The sequence below is a fragment of the Pseudophryne corroboree genome, chromosome 9, assembly GCF_028390025.1.
Source record: "Pseudophryne corroboree isolate aPseCor3 chromosome 9, aPseCor3.hap2, whole genome shotgun sequence".
Taxonomy (NCBI): domain Eukaryota; kingdom Metazoa; phylum Chordata; class Amphibia; order Anura; family Myobatrachidae; genus Pseudophryne; species Pseudophryne corroboree.
Window position 1 is genome coordinate 388,329,885 of NC_086452.1, and position 12,396 is coordinate 388,342,280.

The window sequence follows — 12,396 nt, forward strand, 5'->3', positions numbered from 1 at the left end:
ACTTAAACAAACCACCTCACCATCAGAATCCTCCTTGTCAATTTCCTCCCCAGCGCCAGCAACACCCATATCCTCCTCATCCTGGTGTACTTCAACACTGACATCTTCAATCTGACTATCAGGAACTGGACTGCGGGTGCTCCTTCCAGCACTTGCAGGGGGCGTGCAAATGGTGGAAGGCGCATGCTCTTCACGTCCAGTGTTGGGAAGGTCAGGCATCGCAACCGACACAATTGGACTCTCCTTGTGGATTTGGGATTTCGAAGAACGCACAGTTCTTTGCGGTGCTTTTGCCAGCTTGAGTCTTTTCATTTTTCTAGCGAGAGGCTGAGTGCTTCCATCCTCATGTGAAGCTGAACCACTAGCCATGAACATAGGCCAGGGCCTCAGCCGTTCCTTGCCACTCCGTGTGGTAAATGGCATATTGGCAAGTTTACGCTTCTCCTCCGACAATTTTATTTTAGATTTTGGAGTCCTTTTTTTACTGATATTTGGTATTTTGGATTTTACATGCTCTGTACTATGACATTGGGCATCGGCCTTGGCAGACGACGTTGCTGGCATTTCATCGTCTCGGCCATGACTAGTGGCAGCAGCTTCAGCACGAGGTGGAAGTGGATCTTGATCTTTCCCTAATTTTGGAACCTCAACATTTTTGTTCTCCATATTTTAATAGGCACAACTAAAAGGCACCTCAGGTAAACAATGGAGATGGATGGATACTAGTATACTTATGGATGGACGAGCGACTGCCGACACAGAGGTAGCTACAGCCGTGGACTACCGTACTGTGTCTGCTGCTAATATAGACTGGATGATAATGAGATGAAATCAATATATATATATATATAATATCACTAGTACTGCAGCCGGACAGGTATATATATTTATTATGTAATGACTGATGACGGACCTGCTGGACACTGTCAGCTCAGCAGCACCGCAGACTGCTACAGTAAGCTACTATAGTAGTATGTATAAAGAAGAAAGAAAGAAAAAAAAACCACGGGTAGGTGGTATACAATTATGGATGGACGAGCGACTGCCGACACAGAGGTAGCTACAGCCGTGGACTACCGTACTGTGTCTGCTGCTAATATAGACTGGATGATAATGAGATGAAATCAATATATATATATATATATATATATATATAATATCACTAGTACTGCAGCCGGACAGGTATATATATTTATTATGTAATGACTGATGACGGACCTGCTGGACACTGTCAGCTCAGCAGCACCGCAGACTGCTACAGTAAGCTACTATAGTAGTATGTATAAAGAAGAAAAAAAAAAAACCACGGGTAGGTGGTATACAATTATGGATGGACGAGCGACTGCCGACACAGAGGTAGCTACAGCCGTGGACTACCGTACTGTGTCTGCTGCTAATATAGACTGGATGATAATGAGATGAAATCAATATATATATATATATATAATATCACACTAGTACTGCAGCCGGACAGGTAGATATATTTATTATGTAATGACTGATGACGGACCTGCTGGACACTGTCAGCTCAGCAGCACCGCAGACTGCTACAGTAAGCTACTATAGTATTATGTATAAAGAAGAAAGGAAAAAAAAAACCATGGGTAGGTGGTATACAATTATGGATGGACGAGCGACTGCCGACACAGAGGTAGCTACAGCCGTGGACTACCGTACTGTGTCTGCTGCTAATATAGACTGGATGATAATGAGATGAAATCAATATATATATATATATAATATCACACTAGTACTGCAGCCGGACAGGTAGATATATTTATTATGTAATGACTGATGACGGACCTGCTGGACACTGTCAGCTCAGCAGCACCGCAGACTGCTACAGTAAGCTACTATAGTAGTATGTATAAAGAAGAAAGAAAAGAAAAAAACCACGGGTAGGTGGTATACAATTATGGATGGACGAGCGACTGCCGACACAGAGGTAGCTACAGCCGTGGACTACCGTACTGTGTCTGCTGCTAATATAGACTGGATGATAATGAGATGAAATCAATATATATATATATATAATATCACACTAGTACTGCAGCCGGACAGGTAGATATATTTATTATGTAATGACTGATGACGGACCTGCTGGACACTGTCAGCTCAGCAGCACCGCAGACTGCTACAGTAAGCTACTATAGTAGTATGTATAAAGAAGAAAGAAAAAAAAAAACCACGGGTAGGTGGCATACAATTATGGATGGACGAGCGACTGCCGACACAGAGGTAGCTACAGCCGTGGACTACCGTACTGTGTCTGCTGCTAATATAGACTGGATGATAATGAGATGAAATCAATATATATATATATATAATATCACACTAGTACTGCAGCCGGACAGGTAGATATATTTATTATGTAATGACTGATGACGGACCTGCTGGACACTGTCAGCTCAGCAGCACCGCAGACTGCTACAGTAAGCTACTATAGTAGTATGTATAAAGAAGAAAGAAAAAAAAAAAAACCACCGGTAGGTGGTATACAATTATGGATGGACGAGCGACTGCCGACACAGAGGTAGCTACAGCCGTGGACTACCGTACTGTGTTTGCTGCTAATATAGACTGGATGATAATGAGATGAAATCAATATATATATATATATAATATCACTAGTACTGCAGCCGGACAGGTATATATATTTATTATGTAATGACTGATGACGGACCTGCTGGACACTGTCAGCTCAGCAGCACCGCAGACTGCTACGGTAAGCTACTATAGTAGTATGTATAAAGAAGAAGAAAGAAAAAAAAAAAAAAACGGGTAGGTGGTATACAATATTATATATATATTATATACAATTATATATATATATTATATATATTAAACTGGTGGTGATTATTAAACTGGTGGTCAGGTCACTGGTCACACTATCAGCAACTTGCAAGTAGTACTCCTAAGCAGACAATCACAATATATATTATACTGGTGGTCAGTGTGGTCACAATGGCAGTGTGGCACTCTGGCAGCAAAAGTGTGCACTGTACGTTATATGTACTCCTGAGTCCTGCTCTCAGACTCTAACTGCTCCCCACTGTCAGTGTCTCCCCCACAAGTCAGATATACATTATACAGTCACACTATCTATCTATCACTTCAGCAAGTAGTAGTACTCCTCCTAATGCTCCCCAAAATTACTACTGTGTCTCTCTCTACTCTAGTCTCACTCTCTTCTCTATAAACGGAGAGGACGCCAGCCACGTCCTCTCCCTATGAATCTCAATGCACGTGTGAAAATGGCAGCGACGCGCGGCTCCTTATATAGAATCCGAGTCTCGCGATAGAATCCGAGCCTCACGAGAATCCGACAGCGGGATGATGACGTTCGGGCGCGCTCGGGTTAACCGAGCAAGGCGGGAAGATCCGAGTCGCTCGGCCCCGTGTAAAAAAAAATGAAGTTCGGGCGGGTTCGGATTCCGAGGAACCGAACCCGCTCATCTCTACTATATATATACCCCTAAATAACAAAAACATTCTGCCCACAAAAGCAGCATATTATAACAAAGCTCACATCCCTCTTAAATTAAAGTTAATGTTTCAATAATAACATCAGCACATCGATCATATTCATGTAATAGAGCAGTACAGATTAGTGATGTACTCTTCTAATGGACTACAGTGAAATAATGCTGTAATTGTACTTTATAATAATGTTTATAGACTTTCCATATAATGTAATATTGATTTATTTGGCTACCTGTCATTAGATGATTCAGTTCATTTCCGCTGGTGTAGCGGTTTTAAGGCTTTAATATCAAGATATTATGGGGCCTATTTATCAATTAATATTTGTGGGATATCCCCCAGAGCACCTGTTTGTGGGGGATACCCACAAATATTAAGGGAAGAATTCAATTAGCCCCGATAATTGAATGGGTGCAAAAAAAAACAAGGCTATCTCGCATTTTCCTGCTTTTGGTTATTGGTTATTCAGTTAGAGCCCGTTTTGTGCGCTCGTTAAATTTATCTGTTTTTGGGTGAAAACACATAGGAGGAATTTAAATGTTATCGCCCCCGATCTCCCATCTAAAGTGACGGAAGATCGCAGGGGGCGATATACAATTGAGGTCTCCTATCGCGCTGATCGTGCCTGTTAGTGTCGGGTTTAGCCGCATAAAGTGGCTAAAACCAAATAAACTAATGGGCGCGATCAGGAAAAGTGCCATTTGGGTGCCCAGACGGATCACTTTTCACACATTTCAGCTCGCCACCCCCGGCGGGTGCGAGCTGAAATGTAGACGCCAGCAGCGGATCGCGCCTGAACAGAGCTACATTAGCATAGCTCCATTCAATGCCATCTAGTGGCTGCCGGCGGGAATCATATTTGAATTCCGCCCATAGTAGCTGTAATAAGTCCACGGACCTATGTGTTTCCACTGCCGGCTTTGTGAAAACAGGCCAGTTATCGAGGGTTGGAGCCGCCTGAGGTCCCAAAATAAAAACCCATGATTAGATCTGCCGATGGCCATGCTTCGGGGCTACTTGGATAGCTCAACGTAAATTTCCACGACTGCTTGAATTCCCCTCTAAGTGTCACTCGTATGTATCAAGGTTGAGCCACAGCAGATATTTCCATATCTGCTGTGGTCCCTCCATTTCCAACAGCAGCCGCAGGCCCTACAGGTTTCTATGGTGACTGTGAAGCTATCAGATTTACCAAGCAGAGTTTTGCCACCACAGTTAACTCCATCTGAAGCCAGGCCACTATCCACCTTTCTTACTAACTTGGATGAGGTGGCTGGGAAGATTACTGCTCTTCGGTGGGTAGGGAAACTACCGCTCACAGGTGGATGGGTTCATCATTGCTCACAGGTGGATGAGGGGATCACTGCTCACAGGTGGATGGGGAGATCACTGCTCACAGGTGGATGGGGAGATTACTGCTCACAGGTGGATGAGGGGATCACTGCTCACAGGTGGATGGGGAGATCACCGCTCACAGGTGGATGGGGAGATCACCGCTCACAGGTGGATGGGGAGATCACTGCTCACAGGTGGATGGGGAGTTCACTGCTTATAGGTGGATGAGGGGATTACTGCTCACAGGTGGATGGGGAGATCACTGCTCATATGTTTGGTTGGTGAGATGTTATTGCCGAGTCCACTAACTCTGACATGTACCTTTTCTTCCAGAGACTTGTAGAAGCAGCAGAGGAGGCCCATCTAAAACACGAATTTGATGCAGATTTGCAGGTAGGTGACTCACTGCTGTTTGTTTGGTGGGGGGGGGGGGGGGGGGGGTAAACTTTCAGTAACTTTAGCTATGGTGATGTCAATAATGAATTGCTTAATGTCATTTTTATGTGATTATTTCCAGTGCTTTGTATACTGTATCTCATTTTATGTAAAGTAATACAATAGAAAGTTACACAAATGATCCATAAAGATAAATGTATAAATGGAATGAGGAATTACATTAGTAATATGGAAATCTGTCATCAATCCTTTATAGATTTTTTTTTGAAGGGTATTGTAATATAGTTTTGCCAAATTAAGTGCAAAGTGAAATTATATCGGCTAGATAAACAACGATTATAGAAATAAAAGAATTTAGCAAAAACACAATTTATCAATGTTACCCCATCTGGATAGGTCCATTTGCCTTCTCGATAAGCAGAGAGTAGCATTTATTACCCCTTTTTCCAGCAAGATCGCCATAACAAGGGTAATCACTGCTTGATAGTTTGACCCCTCATTCACTTATTTTTGTACCTGTAACATTTTTTTTGGCTCCATCACACCTCGTTCATTCACTGTGAGCTCATTTTCTTCCTTTTGTTTTAATGCAATTTAAAAAAATTTTTTACTTGGTGCCTGAAGACAATTTTTTCTGATGATCTTTTAGAAAAATATTGTGAGACAGTGTTTAGCATCAGACAGTTCACGTGTGTTTCGTAATAGTCATTTTTTCCTGATTAAGAAAATTTTTATGAAATTTGCATATATTTCTCATCATTTCCATTTCTCATTTATTTTTTTTACATATCTTATCATAACTAGACAATAATTTTACAAGGAAAAATAACAATAACTGTGTTGGAAAAAAAGCTGTGTGAACTGAATTGTTTTCATATAGTCTAAATTACAAAGGTCAATATGGCCTTGGCATAACCCCCAACTGTCCTGATGTCGGCAGGACAGTCCTAATTTCATGGATCCACTGAGCATAGTGGTGGGCACTGCACATAGCGCTGCAAGATAGGGGGCGCTGTTGACAGCACTTGTCAGTTATCTGATTTAATTACTTTCATCTCCTCACCACCCCTGTCTCCTTCCTCCACCCCTTCCGTCCCTAATACCTATACAACATTCATGATCTTAACTAGAGAGCTCTTTGTTATTAAGTCACACTGTCCTTAATTACATTTCATGATGCTGACATACTTGGGATCCGTCGCCATTGCAGTCAGACACTCTATTCATTGAGCTATATTCTTTTACATAGAAAGCCAGAGAGCTCTATTTGAAATTTTCAAAAACTTCAGATATCAATGAGTTTGATGTACCGTATATACTCGAGTATAAGTCGACCCGAATATAAGCCGAGGCACCTAATTTTACCACAAAAACCTGGGAAAACTCATTGACTCGAGTATAAGCCTAGGGTGGGAAATGCAGCTCTAGCCGTACACAGCCCTCATAGTGCCAGATATGACCTCATACTGCCAGACATGCCCCACAGTGCCAGATGTGCCAGCTATGCCCTCATACTGCCAGATATGCCCCACAGTGCCAGATGTGCCAGATATGCCCCACAGTGCCAGATATGCCCCACAGTGCCAGATATGCCCTCATGCTGCCAGATATGACCCCCAGTGCCAGATATGCTCTCATGCTGCCAGATATGCCCCACAGTGCCAGATATGCCCCACAGTGCCAGATGTGCCAGATATGCCCTCATGCTGCCAGATATCCCCCACAGTGCCAGATGTGCCCTCATGCTGCCGATATGGCAGATATGCCCCACATTGCCAGATGTGCTCTCATGCTGCCAGATATGCCCCACAGTGCCAGTTACGGTACTTACCCTCCATCGCTCCAGCGTTGTCTTCTGAAGGAGGGACACGGAGGGCACAGCGCGTAACTCTCCTGTGTCCCTCCTGCGTCTCCGTCTCCGGCGGCGTGTGTGTGTTAAATGAAGTGCCGGTTCGTGAACCAATCAGAGCTCACGAACGGGCACTTCATTTAACACACACACGCCGCCGGAGACGCAGGAGGGACACAGGAGAGCTGCGCGCTGTGACCTCCGTGTCCCTCCTTCCACTGACTCGAGTATAAGCCGTGGGGGCTTTTTCAGCACAAAAAAACGTGCTGAAAAAGTCGGCCTATACTCGAGTATATACGGTAACTATCAACATTTGAAAACGTAATTAGCAGCTTAGCAGCTCTTCCAACACACCCATGGGGTGGCTGCCTAATGTCTTTTTTTTTTGGGGGGGGGGGGGGGGGGAGTGGGGGGGGTTGTCACCAGTAGCCCTAATCCCCAGCTTTCCTTTCTGTTTGGGTTATATTTTTTCTGTGCAGGGTAAATACTAGCTGCTTTTCAATGTAACCCACAAATGTTAGACAGCTTTATTTTTACACTGCAATTTAGATTTCAGTTTGACCACAATCCCACTAACTCTAATTCTGTTTGCTCATATCTGACCCACCTGCAGTGCTACATGGTTTAGCTCACTTTTTTGCTTTACTTACAAACATGAATCAGGCCCTTTGTGTAGTCCCATAAAGGGCCTGCACAAAAGTGCCAGCTGTAACCTTGCCAGTTCAGACAAATCAGTGAATGTAATATTGTACGTAATGTAATATACACTGCTCAAAAAAATAAAGGGAACACTAAAGTAACACATCCTAGTTCTGAATGAATGAAATATTCTTATTAAATACTTTGTTCTTTACATAGTTGAATGTTCTGACAACAAAATCACACAAAAAATATCAATGGAAATCAAATTTATTAACCCATGGAGGTCTGGATTTGGAGTCACCCTCAAAATTAAAGTGGAAAAACACACTACAGGCTGATCCATCTTTGATGTAATGTCCTTAAAACAAGTCAAAATGAGGCTCAATAGTGTGTGTGGACTCCATGTGCCTGTATGACCTCCCTACAACGCAGTGGCGTGCGGTGAGGTCAGTGGCTGGTGAGGCACTACAGCCATAATGTCCACCGGATCCTGCCGATGACCCCTACCGCTGCCGAGCCAATGCCCGCTACTGCCCCTGAGCTGATGCCCGCTACCACCGCCAATGGCATACAAACTTGCCCACCATCAACTGACCCAGCCCTCCGCTACTAATTTGCATCTCAATCCGATGCCGCCAATGCCCGCTGCCTGCCTGCTCACCATACATGTGATATATTGTACATTTTTATTGAAAATAAAAATAATAATTAGTGTTTGGTACTGGGAAAGGAGTGGGAGGAGGACACAAATGCAATTTTGTTGTCCAGGGCTTCCATTAACTTAATGGAGAACGGTCTGAATGGGTTAAAAAATGTAAAAAAAAAAAAAATGCGTGAGGTCCCCCCTCCTAAGTGTAACCAGCCTCGGGCTCTTTGAGCCGGTCCTGGTTGTATAAATACTGGGAAAAAATTGGACAGGGGTTCCCCGTATTTACACAACCAGCACCGGGCTCTTAGTCCGGTCCTGGTTCCAAAAATATGGGGGACAAAAGATGTAGGGGTCCCCCGTATTTTTAAAACCAGCACCGGGCTCCACTAGCCAGGGACATAATGCCACAGCCGGGGGACACATTTATGTAGGTCCCTGCGGCCGTGGCATTACCCCTGCAACTAGTCACCCCTGGCCGGGGTTCCCTGGAGGAGTGGGGATCCCTTAAATCAAGGGGTCCCCCCCCCCCTCCAGGCACCCAAGGGCCAGGGGTGAAGCCCGAGGCTGTCCCCAGCACCCCTGGGCGGTGGGTGCCGGGCTGATAGCCATAAGTTTGTAAAAAAAGAATATTGTTTTTTGTTGTGGAACTACAAGGCCCAGCAAGCCTCCCCCGCTTGCTGGTACTTGGAGAACCTCAAGTACCAGCATGTGGGGAAATAACGGGCCCGCTGGTACCTGTATTTCTACAACAACAAAAAATACCCAAATAAAAACACAACACACACACTGTGTAAGTAAAAATTTATTAAAACACACTTACACACTCACACATACTTACCTACATCCAACGCTGAGATTCACGTCCACTTGTCCAGTAGAATCCAATAGGGGTACCTGTAAAAATGAGAGAGATTACTTACCTACATCCCACGCCGGTCACGTCCACTTGTCCAGTAGAATCCAATAGGGCCGGTACCTGTAAAAATGAACATTAAACTTACAAACAAAGTAATCCACAGGAGGAGAGAGAGAGAGAGAGAGAGAGAGAGAGAGAGAGAGAGAAATTAATGAATATTATGCACTCGCTGATGCGGGAGGACGTTAGCACAGACAGGGGAGAGTGCTGCTGCTGGCTGGGAGGATGGAGCAGGCGCCCCCAGTAGTTGTGACCCCTCTAGCTGTGCCCCCAGTAGAAGTGCCTGAGTAGTTGTGCCCGCTGTCGCTGTGCCCCATGTCGCTGTGCCCCGAGTAGTTGTGACCCCTGTAGCTTTGCCCCCATGTGCCCCTTGTGGCTGTGCCCCCAGTAGTTGTGACCCCTGCAATTGTGCCCCGAGTAGCAGTGCCCCCAGTCACTGTGCCCCGTCGCTGTGCCCCTTGTAGCAGTGCCCCTTGTGGCTGTGCCCCCAGTAGTTGTGACCCCTGTGATTGTGCCCCCAGTCGCTGTGCCCCGAGTAGCAGTGCCCCCAGTCGCTGTGCCCCAAGCAGTTGTGACCCCTGTAGCTTTGCCCCCAGTAGCTGTGCCCCTTGTGGCTGTGCCCCCAGTAGTTGTGACCCCTGTGATTGTGCCCCCAGTCACTGTGCCCCGAGTAGCAGTGCCCCCAGTCGTTGTGCCCCGTCGCTGTGCCCCCTGTAGCTGTGCCCTTTGTAGCAGTGCCCCTGTAGTTGTGCCCCCAGTCGCTGTGCCCTGAGTAGCAGTGCCCCGAGTAGCAGTGCCCCCTGTAGCTGTACCCCCTGTAGTTCCGCCCCCAGTCACTGTGCCCCTTGTAGTTGTGCCCCAGTCGCTGTGCCCCATATAGTTGTGCCCCCAGTCGCTGTGCCCCTTGTAGCTCTGCCCCCAATAGCTATGCCACCAGTCGCTGTGCCCCTTGTTGTTGTGCCCCCAGTCGCTGTGCCCCTTGTAGTTGTGCCCCAAGTCACTGTGCCCCCTGTAGTTGTGCCCCCAGTCACTGTGCCCCATATAGTTGTGCCCCCAGTCACTGTGCCCCCAGTCACTGTGCCCCATATAGTTGTGCCCCCAGTCACTGTGCCCCCTGTAGTTGTGCCCCCAGTCACTGTGCCCCATATAGTTGTGCCCCCAGTCACTGTGCCCCATATAGTTGTGCCCCCAGTCACTGTGCCCCATATAGTTGTGCCCCCAGTCACTGTGCCCCATATAGTTGTGCCCCCAGTCACTGTGCCCCGTATAGTTGTGCCCCCAGTCACTGTGCCCCTTGTAGCATTACCCCTTGTGGCGGTGCCCCCCAAAGCCCAAACACATTAAAAAAAAAAAACACATACTTACTTACTGATCCTGCAGCGCTGTCCATCTCCGTCCGCCGGGCGGCTCGTCTCTACTATGGGAGAGACCTCATGAATCATGACGTCTCTCCCATAGTAGCGGCGCTGGCTGCAGCGGGCGCCCACACAGCCCACGGCGCCTGCTGCAGCCGGGAATCGCTAGTGATTGGACAGCGGATCCAGCACTGGATCCGCTGGGCCAATCACATGTGGGGGACTGACAGGGGCGTGCATTCATCGGGGCTGAATGCACGCCCCTGTCATTGCGGCACCAGTATAGGTGCCGCTTCCCCGTGCATTTTCAATGGGCTTTCACAGCCCATTGCTGCACTCCGCCCCCTGCCCGCCCCCCGCTGCCCGGACTGTAATGGTAGCAGCGGGAGGCACCTCTCCCGCTGCCTCCCAGCCCAAGGATGCAGCACAGTGACAGGGGACAATGATTAAAATAATAGAAGAAGATATTTGTAACAGACGTTGTGTCATAAATATCTTCTTTTTATTATTTAAATCATTATGACAGGGGAGGCACTGCCTCCCCTGCCTCCCCTGACTGCACGTCCCTGCTACAACATCTGGGCATGCTCCTGATGAGGTGGCGGATGGTCTCCTGAGGGATCTCCTCCCAGACCTGGACTAAAGCATCCGCCAACTCCTGGACAGTCTGTGGTGCAACGTAGCGTTGGTGTATGGAGTGAGACATGATGTGCCAGATGTGCTCAATTGGATTCAGGTCTGGGGAACGGGCGGGCCAGTCCATAGCATCAAGGCCTTCGTCTTGCAGGAACTGCTGACACACTCTAGCCACATGAGGTCTAGCATTGTCTTGCATTAGGAGGAACCCAGGGCCAACCGCACCAGCATATGGTCTCACAAGGGGTCTGAGGAACTCATCTCGGTACCTAATGGCAGTCAGGCTACCTCTGGCGAGCACATGGAGGGATGTGCGGCCCCCCAAAGAAATGCCACCCCACACCATTACTGACCCACTGCTAAACCGGTATGCTGGAGGATGTTGCAGGCAGCAGAACGTTCTCCTTGGCGTCTCCAGACTCTGTCACGTCTGTCACATGTGCTCAGTGAGAACCTGCTTTCATCTGTGAAGAGCACAGGGCGCCAGTGGCGAATTTGCCAATCTTGGTGTTCTCTGGCAAATACCAAACGTCATGCACGGTGTTGGGCTGTAAGCACAACCCCCACCTGTGGACGTCGGGCCCTCATACGACCCTTATGGAGTCTGTTTCTGATCGTTTGAGTAGCCACATGCACATTTGTGGCTTGCTGGAGGTCATTTTGCAGGGCTCTGGCAGTGCTCCTCCTGTTCCTCCTTGCACAAAGGCGGAGGTAGCGGTCCTGCGGCTGGGTTGTTGCCCTCCTACGGCCTCCTCCACGTCTTCTGATGTACTGGCCTGTCTCCTGGTAGTGCCTCCATGCTCTGGACACTACGCTGACAGACACAGCAAACCTTCTTGCCACAGCTCGCATTGATGTGCCATCCTGGATGAGCTGCACTACCTGAGCCACTTGTGTGGGTTGTAGAAAGGTCATACAGGCATGTGGAGGCACCACACACTACTGAGCCTCATTTTGACTTGTTTTAAGGACATTACATCAAAGTTGTATCAGCCTGTAGTGTGTTTTTCCATTTTAATTTTGAGGGTGACTCCAAATCCAGACCTCCATGGGTTAATAAATTTGATTTCCATTGATATTTTTTGTGTGATTTTGTTGTCAGCACATTCAACTATGTAAAGAACAAAGTATTTAA

General features: G+C 47.0%; 1 protein-coding gene across 6 annotated transcripts in view; it reads left to right on the forward strand.

Annotated features, from left to right (window-relative positions):
* Nucleotides 1-12,396, forward strand: part of CACNA2D3 (calcium voltage-gated channel auxiliary subunit alpha2delta 3) — a 2,000,770-nt gene that overhangs the window by 724,390 nt on the left and 1,263,984 nt on the right. For all 6 annotated transcript variants that reach the window (XR_010186941.1, XM_063940834.1, XM_063940836.1 and 3 more), the window contains exon 5: nt 5,152-5,211. Coding sequence is in view for 5 of the 6 variants with exons in the window: in XM_063940834.1 (XP_063796904.1) it covers nt 5,152-5,211 (60 nt within the window). In the remaining variant the exon portion in view is untranslated. The remainder of the gene's footprint in view (nt 1-5,151; nt 5,212-12,396) is intronic.